This window comes from Podarcis muralis, chromosome 1 (genome assembly GCF_964188315.1).
Source record: "Podarcis muralis chromosome 1, rPodMur119.hap1.1, whole genome shotgun sequence".
In the NCBI taxonomy this organism is placed as follows: domain Eukaryota; kingdom Metazoa; phylum Chordata; class Lepidosauria; order Squamata; family Lacertidae; genus Podarcis; species Podarcis muralis.
Genome location: NC_135655.1, coordinates 117,254,607 through 117,267,975, shown reverse-complemented (window position 1 = coordinate 117,267,975; position 13,369 = coordinate 117,254,607). Strand labels below are relative to the sequence as shown.

The 13,369-nt window shown below is 44.1% G+C and overlaps 1 protein-coding gene across 1 annotated transcript; it reads left to right on the top strand.

Annotated features, from left to right (window-relative positions):
* The first annotated feature begins 664 nt into the window (after window positions 1-664).
* Window positions 665-3,981, top strand: SP5 (Sp5 transcription factor). The gene is made up of 2 exons (XM_028750080.2): window positions 665-1,220; window positions 1,925-3,981. Exons 1-2 carry the CDS (start codon window positions 1,170-1,172, stop codon window positions 3,023-3,025), a joined length of 1,152 nt encoding a protein of 383 aa, XP_028605913.2. The 5' UTR covers window positions 665-1,169; the 3' UTR covers window positions 3,026-3,981.
* The last annotated feature ends 9,388 nt before the right edge of the window (window positions 3,982-13,369 follow it).

The window sequence follows — 13,369 nt, the reverse complement described above, 5'->3', positions numbered from 1 at the left end:
GTCGGGTTCCCTACTCTAAGAGCTCTTCAGAACTCAACTTACATTTTGGAGTTCTTGCAGACCACCAGAAACCACATCACCTGCATAGAAAATAGGAATTTCTTCCCCCAAAGGTATTCATTAAACCAAATTCAAAGCACTGGGGGGGGGGGGAGAGAGAGAGAGAGAGAAAGAAAAAAACCCCAACACTTTTGGTCTTGCACTCCCAGTTTTTAACAAGGGGAGAAATCATGCTGTTTGCAGCATAACAAAGCGTTGGCAAAGCCCCGATCCCAGAAGAGCAAAGGAACTGGCGCTAAATGATATATTTGCTGATTGTTCCTGTTCTCGCTTGTATTCTCCAGAAAATCAGGCCCCACAAAGTGTACGAACTTTTCCTGTCGGGCTGCAAATTGCCAACGCGCTCAAAAGTTATTTACAAATAAGTGAACTTTTAAGTCATTTGGTGACAATAAAACTATTGGCAAACGATATACAGTAGTCGAACAGGGAAACCCGAGGCTGATGTAACTGAAGATTACGAAGAAGTATTGTCCCTTTTAGGGCTCTGCTACAAATCCTTAATCTTAATATACTTTTTCCTTTTCTTTTTTAAGGGATGGGAAGGTGGGGGTTGGGCGGGGTTGAGATGCAATGTCTTGCACGTCGAGTGAGAGGGGTCTCCAGGCGGTAAAGGACCCTTTGATCAAGAAAATCCAATTATTTGTGTATATACATTTCCCACATAGTGATTACTTCATTAATTGTCCCGCCTTTATCTCCTCCCTTCCCATCCCCCCTAATAATCAGCTCTTTTATCCAGACCAACAAACACACCATAGGAGCTTTGTGGATTCAAAGGATTTGCTTTCGCTTCTGAAAGAGCCGCTATTCTTTGATGATTGGGTAGCGGCAAACTTCAAAGCCATAAATCTTCCTTCTGACTGGCTGGCGGCCCAGCAAAGTCCTTATCAAATTCTTGGAGGTGATCCTGGCGCAGGCAGACAGTCCGCGGAGATCGCGCTGAGCCGGGGCTGCCTGCCTAGTGGAGGGGGGTGCAAAAGGCGAGGAAATCTGAAAGTGGGTGGGTGGGAGAAGGAAGGAAACTGGGCAGCTTTCCGGCTTCCCCCTGGCGACTCCATGCCGCGGCGTCGCCCCCCTGGCCTCGCCTGGCCCCGGACGCGGTAGCCATGGCCGCCGTGGCCGTCCTTCGGAACGACTCTCTGCAAGCGTTTCTCCAGGTCAGTCGCCCCGTCGAGCCGGGGGGTGGAGGGCAGGAGAACGGGGCGCGTAAAAAGAAAGACCAGAAAAACTGGGCGCATCTTTGTGAACATCCAGGCGCAAGGAGGCAGAGAGGAGGGAGGGAATGCCTTTGCTGGGGGACCCCCCAAAGTTGAAGGATCGCTGTGCGCCCCTTCTGGGGAAGTGAGCTCTAAGGTGCTACTAGCCATATCCGTTTGGGTTTATGATGCTGATGAAACAGAAACGTTGAGAGGAGGCTTCTGGGTTGGCGAAGAAACTTCTTGGCTTGGGAATACGCGCCTAGCGCTCGCTCGAGGGACTGGCTGCCCTGGAATCGGCAGAGAGAAACTTTTTCTCTCTCCGGTTACAGCCAAGCCTCGCAAGGAGGGCGAAGCTGGAGTGGACGGGGGAAGGGCGAGGGTTGCTTCCTCGCTGCGGGAAGCTGCATCCCCGGGGTGGCACCGGTTTCAAAGGGGAGGAAGTGGGGTCGCAGCGTTTGGCGGGGGGCTGATCGAGGCAGACTCCAGCCCGCCCCCTCTCTGAAGTTTCCTGGGAAACTTCCCCGCCCACGTGCTGGGCAAGCGATGCCGCTGCTGAACTTTGGGGGAGAGGCCGCTGGGGAGCCAGAAGGCGGCCGGTGCCCGCTTGTTGGTGGGCGGGGAGGCAGCTGGGCGACGGGCGACTAACGACGTGTCTCCCGCAGGACCGCACTCCGAGCGCCTCCCCCGACGTGGCCAAGCACTCGCCGCTGGCTTTACTGGCCGCCACCTGTAGCCGCATCGGGCAGCCCGGCGCATCGGGCCCGCCGTCGGACTTCCTGCAGGTGTCCTACGAGGCCAGCTTGGGCTCTCCGTCCAGGATCTTCCACCCGTGGAGCAGCGACATGCCGGCGCACTCGCCGGGCGGCCTGCCGCCGCCGCCCAGCCTGGGTCTCACCCCGCAGCCGGCCTTCGGCAGCGCCCACGAGCTGCCGCTGACGCCGCCGGCCGACCCGTCGTACCCCTACGAGTTCTCGCCCGTCAAGATGCTGCCGCCGCCGCCGCCCTCCATGGGCGCGCTGTCGTCCAGCTGCGCTCCGCCGCCCTCCGCCTACGTGCCCTACGCCGCCCAAGCGGCCCTGCCGCCGGGCTACTCCAACCTGCTGGTCCCGCCGCCGCCAGCGCCCCAGCTCTCGCCGGCGCCCGACGACCTCCCTTGGTGGAGCATCCAGCAGGCGGCGCCCGGCGCGGGCGGCTGCGCGCACCGCTTCGCGGCGGGAAACCTGCAGCGCGGCCTGGTCTTGGCGCCGTCGGAGCTGGCGCAGTACCAGACGCAGCTAGCCGCGCTGCTGCACCCCAAGGCGCCCCTGGCGGCCACGGCCAGGAGGTGCCGGCGCTGCCGCTGCCCCAACTGCCAGGCGGCGGCGGCCGGAGGTGGAGGCGGCGGCCCCGACGGGGCGCCCTCCTCCGAGCCGGGCAAGAAGAAGCAGCACGTGTGCCACATCCCCGGCTGCGGGAAGGTGTACGGCAAGACGTCGCACCTCAAGGCGCACCTGCGCTGGCACACGGGCGAGCGGCCCTTCGTCTGCAACTGGCTCTTCTGCGGCAAGAGCTTCACGCGCTCCGACGAGCTGCAGAGGCACCTGCGGACTCACACGGGCGAGAAGCGCTTCGGCTGCGCCGAGTGCGGCAAGCGCTTCATGCGCAGCGACCACCTGGCCAAACACGTCAAGACGCACCAGAACAAGCGCCTCAAGGCCGCCGCCGCGCCGGGACACGGACACGCGTGTGCCACCGTCAAAAGGGAGGAGCCCAGGGACATGTGACAACCTGCGCCTGAGCTGCCCTCCCACGCCCCGCTCCCTGGGCCACGAGGCGCCCTGGCCTGTGCCTGGGGTTCCCTCTCCAGATCCACCTTGCAGATCTTAGAGGCCTGGGAGAGTCTGGGGAACTCCACTTTTGCAGAGGTTTCTGGGAGGAGGACTTGAACCCAGGACCCACCTTTGAAAGTCTGGGCGGCCTGGAAAAGGGGGGTGGGGACAAAAACACCTCCTTTGAACATAGCTGCCTGTATTCCGTGAGCTTGGAGCAGTTGTTGGTGCATTATCCCATATCGGAGTAGAGGCCAGTGTGACGCTGCTGCCTACGGGATCCCAGGCCTCAGGGGACTAGATGCAGGATGTGATCCTTGCCTTGGGAGCAGAAGTGGTCAGATGAATCCCGCCTCTCATCTTAACAAGATTTGGAACTGTGTGCTCTGGGGGTCGGAGATGTCCGTTTACGTCAACCCACCCTGTGGATTTATTTGATTTCTACTTTTTTGCTCCTGGTACTCCCAGTTCCGGTCACCTGTGAGGATCCCCCCAAAGGATCAGGACTTACAGTGCCAACTGTTTGCAACAATTCCTCGGACTTGAGGGCATAACCTCAGACACACACACACACACACACACACCCAAAATACCATTTTTGAAACATCTGGTCAAAGTGGGCTGGATTACGGTTTTAAATAAAAACAACTGCAGCGTTAGCCTGTCTATGGAGGGCCTGGCTCCTTTCATTATTATAATTTTATGCCTTTCTTCGGGGGAAAGGCCAACCTTTTGTGTACAGCTTATTTAATAGCTTTGTTTGAATTAAAAAAATGTTTTTCCCCTCCCCCTCCTTGTTCTTGGCTCCCTATGGGGGGCTATAGCATGAGATGTGTCTGTAAAGCAGCCTGCAGCTGCAGTGTGATAATAAATACATTAACTCTGGGGTCATATGGAGAAGACCCAACTGAGTTTGTTTCATTTGATTTTTTTGTTTGTTTGTTTCTGTTTTAAGGGGTTTTTTTTGCCCAAACAAATCCTCCTTTATTTGGTCAACACCCCCCAGAGTAATTTGTATCTCATTATTTGATTTTCCCAGCTTTTGCAACTGATCCCTCGCATTTCCCCATTGTGATCGGGGTGAAGGGTAGGGCTTGACTTCCTTGTGGCTCCATTCGTTATTTCTGGAAGCTCTCACTGATCAGAGATTATAACATTCAAATAGAGCAGGAGAGGACGGTGTCTGTTAGTTGCATCTAGCAATAAAAACAAGAGTTGTAGTATTCCAAAAAGGAGGAAAATGCAAACTATGATGACAGTCGTTTCTTTAGAAGAAGTGTACACGAGGGCTGCAATCCTATATACACTTAACCTGAGAGTAAACTCCACTCAGTGGGGCTTACTTCTGAGTAGATGTGCACGGGATTTCTCTGTCCGTCTTATTAAAACAGGACTTCTATGGGAACTATCAAACAAAAGGTTTTTTGAGTATCTTTAAACCTTCATTGAATTTGGTGGGACTTGGATTTCAGATAGGGAATGCTCAATAATGTTTACAACCTGCATATGACTACTGGATGTGTGCAAAAGAGCACATAGCAGTTTGCCAAACTCCCATTTCATCAATTTTGTGTGTCTTTTAGATTTCGCCTACTAATACCACTGTTCACATTTCATTGCTATACAGACAAACCATTCAATTCAGTGGGGCATCTGAATAGATACATAGAGGATTGTTCTCTTGTTGTCTTAGTGCGGTCCTTCAGAAACAAGACCATTTGGGTTCAATGGGACTTAACTCCCAGATAAGTGTGTGATAAAGTATTGCAGCATCAACCTCTTTTAAAGGCTCCATGTTTTATTTCTGCATTCTAAACATTTATCAAAGAAGTGATGCTGTGAAATATGTTAGCTCACTGGCAGAACGGAATTCTGTGTATTTGCAGAAATATAAATACTGTACAACACTAACACTCCATATTCTTGAAAAAAAAAACTTTGTCTGCTATCCTCTAAAATTAAGAATTTGCTGCAATTACATGCATACTCATTTATAACTCAGGGTAATCCACGCTGAGTTTTCTGAAACAATTATTTGCATCATTAACTTTATAGTTGATTTGTACTGTACTTTGGAAAGTTTTACTGATACAAATTTTAAAGTGAATCATTTTAGGGTTGGACCGTTATTAGAAATTTCCACCTGAAGTGGACCTATGTAACTGTAATTTAATATATGTTTTTAAATCTAAATTATGTGGTCACATTTTAAGGGTCAGTATGAAACTGGATTGATGGTCTACCCCAAGTTATGAACTGGAAGCAGCAGTCGATTCAAACAATTTATCAGGAATACTGTTGTCAAATTGAGTTTCTGGATTTGCATTTATTTGCAACTGCACATCTTAAAAATTGCATTCTATAGATGTAGTTAGTCATTATAACTTTTACAGATCTGCTTTCAGGGATTAATTATTAAGTAATTGACCCACAGCAATATAGTTTATGCACAACATGAGATTTAATAGGAAGTTGGAAATGCAATCTGTTTAAGCTTATGGAAGTTAACCTTGAAAAAATGGGTGATCAAAAAATGGAATAAGCAACAAAAATGCCTTCAGCTGAGCTGTTGGTGGGTGTCGCTCTGCTTGGAATTTAAGATTTCCCCCTTTCTAGTATGTACATCAGGTTAACTGGGTAATTTCAGATTATTTTATAGCATTGCCTTCCAAGGAATTATTGTTATCATCTCAGATGCAGGTGTATTTTAGATGAAGCAAGGTTGTGAGTCAGGTTTTTATTCAAACTCTTTTAAGAAATCCTTTTTTCTTTTGTGCAGAGTTTGATCTTTCCTTTTAGAGTGTAAAATACCAGTGCGCCAATCCTAAACAGGTCAGTGAGAGTGATTTTCAAGCAGACATGTTTCGGATTGTGTTATAAATCACAATTGATTTAATTAGAAATCTATTGGGAAAGCAGTAAACTGGATTCCAATTCCAATTACAAGTACATGTATTTTTTTATGATAGCAGACATAGAAAAGATTATGCATCACTTAAAGAGATAATGCAGTATTTTTTGTAAATTAAAAAATAAAGAGTAGGAGAAATATGTGGACTAGAGGCCTCAATATTTCTGATTCTATAGTAGAAGATTAATTAGATTAGCTGTACTGTTGGACAGTTGCCCTTTTCAATCCAAGTAATTTGATACAATTCTTTTGTGCCAAATCAAACAAAAATAAAATAGGTCAATTAGCTAGTACCATAGCTGTTCCTAATCTGACTGTACAGTAAAGGATGGATTGCAATCGGACTAAAAATTTGGTTCGGTTTGATTTGTGATTGATTAACTGATCAATTTTCAAAGCTGATGGGGAACAGAATCATTTTTTATATATAATATAGTCAAATTGTGATACTCTGTTTCTGTTCACTTGTCATAATTAGTTTATATGGATCTAAGGTAACAATTCTAAATGTATACACTAGGGATTAGACCCCATTATTTCTGAGTAAACATACATTGAATTGTGCAGTGCTGGAAATCACTCATTAGTGACATGATCCAGCCCAAAATGAACCACATTTAAAACTTTCTGTTTTTAACGAGGAAGTTTGAAGAACATACTTAAGCATTTAAGTATGGGCTTAGGTGTGTGAAGATGGATTGTACATCAATTTTTAAAATATACAGTGCAATGTGAATATAAAATATAAATCCTCCAGTTATTGTACAAATCAATTGGGTTTTTTGGTAACTGGATTACATACAAATTGTTGTCCTCTTTAGTTTATGATTAGAAACCAGGCAATATAGTAAGGTTTGTGTCAACACTGGGTTCTTCAAAAGGTGTACTGGTACACTTTTAAAAAATGCAGTTTACAGACTTGAAACCTGAACTGAATGGTACATCTGAAAATGACATATATTTTGTAGTTACTTTCATACTGTATTCAGTCAAGTCTTTAATATAACAACAAACAAAGTGTTGGGATTGTTTTATATGTCCTAATTATAATGAAATCACTGTACAGACCTGGATTACACATCCACAAAAGTTGTAGATCACCGTCCAGCTAAAGATTTTTAGAAGTTCATTCCTATGCATGTTTATTCAGCTGTAAGTCCAATGAATACAATGGCCAGGTTTACACATAATGCTAAACCATAGCTTATTAAACCATGGCTTTTTAAACCATGGCTTAAGTGTTATGCATGAACCCAAACCTGCAATTTAATTACAGTTTTATTAAGTATGGTTATAGGTCACACATAAAGCAAGGCTTTCAGTGGGCTTATAAAACTTAGTTAAGATTAACCATGGCCTAGTGTTAATGTGTGAACCCAGACCACCTCCTTAATATTGATTAAGGAGCCGTCATCATCCAAAAGCTACAAAGACCCAAGTGAAAAGTGACTCTTCCTGGCATGTGTTTCTTTAAAGGGGGATATTGCAATAAACCAAGATTTACGTGATCTTCTGCCATATGCCTAAATATATAATTATGGTTTGTTTAAAAATGACTAATGTTAAAACATGAGCTAGCCTCATGTGCAAACCAGGTGATAGAGACTTACTCCTTAGGAATCAAGCTTGGAACTGCATTCTCATTGAAACCAGTGTAAGAAGTTAGTCACAAGAAACTTAGAAATTATTATTGGCAATAGGATAATCACCACTATCTTTTGCGGGATCCAAGCCTGTAGTATACTTCAGATGCTTCATATCTCCATCCTTCCTTTTTTTATATACCATGGAAACATTGGTGCTGAATGTGTATACACTTTGTATTTTAGAACTGCAGTGAGTTTACAGTGTGGATCAATAAATTATCACCTTTGAGATGGGCACATTATTCCAAGAAGTTCAGTATTTCTGTTTTGGGCTCAGCCCAAAAAAAGTTAGACACACATTCCAGCAAATCTGGGTGGCTGACTTCTAAGGCCTTCTAAATGTTGAGACTCAACTTCCATCAGCCCCTGCCACCATGGCCAATGGTTGGAGATGATGGAAGTTATACTCATGCAACGTCTGAAGGGCCAAAAGATACCCACATAGTAAATATTTAAAGCTACAACCCTAAGCCTTCTTACTGGAAAGTAAGTCCCACTTAATGTAATGATACTTATTTCTAAGTAAATTTGGATAGGATAAGGCTGCCAAGTGGTATTGATTTCAGTAGTATTGGAGGTGTCTAACTTTGTTGGAATTATGGTGCTGGAGGAGACTCTTGAGAGTCCCATGGACTGCAAGAAGATCAAACCTATCCATTCTGAAGGAAATCAGCCCTGAGTGCTCACTGGAAGGACAGATCCTGAAGCTGAGGCTCCAATACTTTCGCCACCTCATGAGAAGAGAAGACTCCCTGGAAAAGACCCTGATGTTGGGAAAGATGGAGGGCACAAGGAGAAGGGGACTACAGAGGACGAGATGGTTGGACAGTGTTCTCAAAGCTACCAGCATGAGTTTGAGCAAACTGCGGGAGGCAGTGGAAGACAGGAGTGCCTGGCGTGCTCTGGTCCATGGGGTCACGAAGAGTCGGACACGACTAAACGACTAAACAACAACAACTTTGTTGGAACAAAAAGGGCCTATACATATATTTTCTGCTTGCTTTTATGCAATTGAAATTCAGATCTCCTAGCTGTCTTTTCTTGCTTCAACTTGCTTCAAGGTAGGAAATGCAACCAACATCATTGCATATAGAACTGCTAGCTTCAGGGGAACAATTCAATTCTCAATTTGGCACACAGCAAAGGAAAGATGATAAATAATCGAGCTAAAGAATGAAGCCGGCAGTGAGAACTGCCAATCCATCAATATTATCAATATGCATTGATAATATGAAATGTAACGCCATGTATTGAGACCATTCCAAAGGGAATCCTGTTTCTGGTGTGACGTTGCCAAAGACAAGCAGGCCGCTAAATGATTCTCTTATGTTGCTTTCATACTAGTAATCGCCACAATATCAGCACCAGTAAATCCAACTAAACAAGGCCTTTTGTCTTTGCACCCCATCTTTCTCTCTGCTTGCTAATCCACTACTTTTTAGTTGAGTAATATTCTCGAACAAGTAGCAAGGATTCAGAATAGTTATTTATATAACACTTAATAACTGGAGGATAATGTGTGTGCATAAGGGAGGGGGAGAAAGAAAGGGAATATCTTTGCACAATAAGTCTTGGATAACTCTTTATTTGTAACTTTTATTTATTAGAGGAGAAAAACATTTAAAAGGTAAAGTATATTTTGAAAATTCTATAAAGAGTTAAAGTGATTTACTTAACGTTGAGTGAGCACTGAGGGTGATGTAAATAATCTAAAAGCTTCTTGTATACCAGTAGCACAGGTGATTAAGTGCTTTTACTGAAGGCAGTAGATATTTTTTCCCCCATGATACATTCTATAAGGATACTGTATAGAGTTCTGTGTTTGTGTTATATGGGATACTTTCAATTTATATGTTCTGCCTCATAAGGATTCACTTGTTGCTATTCCATCATTTCCTTTTGTTAAAGCACAATTTCCATTAGTCTCTTGAAATATTTCATTTTGCACATTTGATATTTCTGCTGTTAACAAGGTATACTTTTACGAAGCAAGATTAGCTTCAGGGGTGGCTCACAATATATTCTTCTCTACGTTGCTTAAAAACAAATGATCAACATCATCTGTCATACTTCCAAGATTTAATTGCAATGTTAGAAGCCTCTACAAATGCATGCATAATCATGGCCATATTTCTTGCCTTTGAATTAGCATATTTATATGTGATATTTGAAAGGTTTGTGCTTAAATCAGTCTTTGATGGGAGACCCTGTTACCTACAACGAATACTATATGGTTTGAATCCAGATGGGTAAGCTAGTTTTATTTTGATCCATTGGAATCATTGGGAAAAGTTAGCAATAACTTAAGTTGCATTGATTTCACTGGGAACTAAATGGAACAAACCTGGTCTGGATCTAACTCAATTTCTGTTCCATTTGATTTTCTGCATGAACAACATTCATAGATGCAGTGCATATATGAGATTTGAGAGATGCTCAAATGTGCTTTTAATGTGATGTCTAATAATGCCTGTGGGGTGCACTGTAGCCCAAATAACTTAAATGCTCCTCACTCCATTCTTGATTGCAATAAAAAAAAAATTCTAGAAGGCAGCAGTAGATCCCTTATCTACTGTGTAGACATAATGTCTACACATTATGTTCTAGTGTTCACTGGAAACCGTGTCCACATGATAAATTCTGCTTCTAATTTCTTATTGTTACCACCAGAGCCGGCCCACCCATGAGGCGAGGCAAGGTGACCGCCTCAGGCAGCAGCCCAGGACCAGACGATCCTCATGTCAGTTTTTACTTCTGCCTTGTTCCTGGTGTAGATCTTCCCTCACTCCTTCTTCCCTGGCGGAAAGAGGGGCACTTTTGGGGGGGGAGTCCACCTCAGGGTGTCAAAATGTCTTGGGTCGGCCTTGGTTACCACACGAGTGGTAATCCTAAGGAAATGGGAAGGAAGCAGAAATCTTACTATACATTGTGGCCACCAATATGGGGGTCAATTGCCATGCCAAGTTGGCTTTCGTCTGTCAGTGTCCAGTGTTTTGAACATAAACTCTTGTTGAAACAAGCTCATGGAAAAGGGCACCAAGATTATTGTGAGTAAAACCATTAAGTGTAAAAGATGTGGAGGAGGGGACAACTTGGAGCCGTCTTGCAATCCACATTGCCACAATATTGTGGCCTGCATCACACTATCATGCCCCTTTCACTCTTTTGGAAACTCCACATTGTGATTTAGCACAGAAGATCCATCCGCTCTTATCAGTATTTTCAAGGTCTTCTCTACATGGAAACCCTGTTCTTGCCTCCTTGAACACAAGGAAGGGGCTGCCATGTTTGGAGCAAGGAGATGAGGGAGAGAAACACAGGAAAGTGGCAACTAGAGGCTCAAATAAGCAGGCTGTATCCAATGCTAGTCAAATTGTAGAGCAGGTCCGTTGAAATTAAAAGACCTAACTTAGGTTCATTAATTTCAGTGGGTCTACTCTTAAGTTGAACTAGCGCTTGATAAAAGTATTTTGCCATGGACACAAGTTCACCTTTGGACAACTAGGTAAGTAAGGTAAAGGGACCCCTGACCATTAGGTCCAGTCGTGACCGACTCTGGGGTTGCATCACTCATTTCGCTTTACTGGCTGAGGGAGCCGGTGTACAGCTTCTGGGTCATGTGGCCAGCATGATTAAGCCGCTTCTGGCGAACCAGAGCAGTGCACGGAAACGCCGTTTACCTTCCCGCCGGAGCGGTACCTATTTATCTACTTGCACTTTCACGTGCTTTTGAACTGCTAGGTTGGCAGGAGCAGGGAACGAGCAACGGGAGCTCACCCTGTTGCGGGGATTCGAACCGCTGACCTTCTGATCGGCAAGTCCTAGGCTCTGTGGTTTAACCCACAGCGCCACCTGTGTCCCTGCAGGGAGGTTAGACACTGTGTTATCCCACACTTTGCAGGCCATTTTCCTGTCCCTTTCCTTATTGCAAAAAGTCCAGTCCTTCGGGGAAGCAAGTTTGTTGTGCAAGACTTCCTAATCATCTATAATTGTGCAACTTGAATTTGCCAGTATGTAACTGAATTGTGCCTTAAAACAGCAACAGTCTGAAAGCTTCTTTACTGGTCTACAACATTGGCCAGGGAAGGCCTGAAGGGTGAATCTGCTGTTATTTGTTCCTGTTTTATCACCTTCCCATCAACTAGGCCTATTTAATGTTTAACCTAGTGTGAAAAGTGGTGCCATTACAAAGGTACAGCAGGCAATTTTCTTCACCGATTACTGTGTGTGTATGTTCCGAATTTGCTCCTAACTCATAAAATATTATCCAAATTGACCTATTCTGACTGATCTGAAAGGTGGTAACCTTTCCCGTTATAGTAGTGAAGAGAACAAACGCACTAAAATATAAATTCTGAAAACTATTGTATTTCAGAGATAGATTTATAGTATGTCAAATATTCAGCTTATGGGAATGCATGTTTTTTGTATTAAAAATCCAAGTAATATTTTGAAGTTTTGATTTCCAAAATGATTTGATGTGCCTCATCAACTGATGTGCCTCAACTCAACTGTGCAAACAGTTCATGCTCCTTAATACTTACTGGCCAGTTTGGGGAAGTATTTTTTCATATGATGTTGAAACAGTGGTCCAGTGTTTATCACTTGTCTATACTAAGTTTGTGCCTTTCAGGAATGACAAGATTATGTGTTATTTCAAAGAGAAGGTGTCCCTCTACCAATGGCCTCGTATTAAGAATGTGACTACAAATGCATTTATATTCTGTGTGGTGGCTTGCCCTTAATAATGGTTTGATTTCTTCTTCATTCTTACATTGGAAGCATTATCAGATGCCCTTAATACTATTAATTATCAGAAGTTTATTATTATTAATATTTGTTTCTATTCTTAGTTTTCCTTAATTGATATAGTTTCTTTGTAAATACTGAGTGTGTACTGTTAAACATGAGAAGCACACATGTATGTTCACGGCTGAATGTGAAGAAAGAAGAAACGCCATGGTCCATCTGCAGCAGCACAACTGGATGCCTTTATCTCCCCAGCTGCAACAAAACATGTCTCTCCTTTATTGGTCTCTACAGACGCTGCAACCTTCCAGGAGTGACTTCAGTCCCAAAGGCTCACTCCTCTATTATCTCCCAATACTGACAGATGCCAACAATGGGTAGCTAAAGTTGATGACAGATATACAATGTACAGGTGGCGAAACAGACATTCCTTGTACACTAAAGTGTGTACAGTGGTATCTCGGGTTACATACACTTCAGGTTACATACGCTTCAGGTTACAGACTCCACTAACCCAGAAATAGTACCTCGAGTTAAGAACTTTGCTTCAGGATGAGAACAGAAATCGTGCTCTGGCAGCGCGGCGGCAGCAGGAGGCCCCATTAGCTAAAGTGGTGCTTCAGGTTAAGAACAGTTTCAGGTTAAGAACGGACCTCCAGAACGAATTAAGTACTTAACCTGAGGTACCACTGTACTTCAGATAGGCAAATGGAAGCTCAAAATGATTTTCAGAAGATTCCCTTACCAAAAAGAGAGAAATGTATCTCATAGGTGCTAAGAAAAAAATATTGATTCTTTGTTCTTGTAGTATGCCCAATGCAATTCATCTACAAATGCCTTAGTCAAGGGCTTATATAAAAATATAGCAATGAGACCTTTATTATACAATTACCAAACCACACATTAAAAATTCTCTAAAAACTCAGACTGTGCCAACATGTAATGTAATAAAATTCCTGTACAAATTAAGTGTTTAATGGGAAACCTATTTTA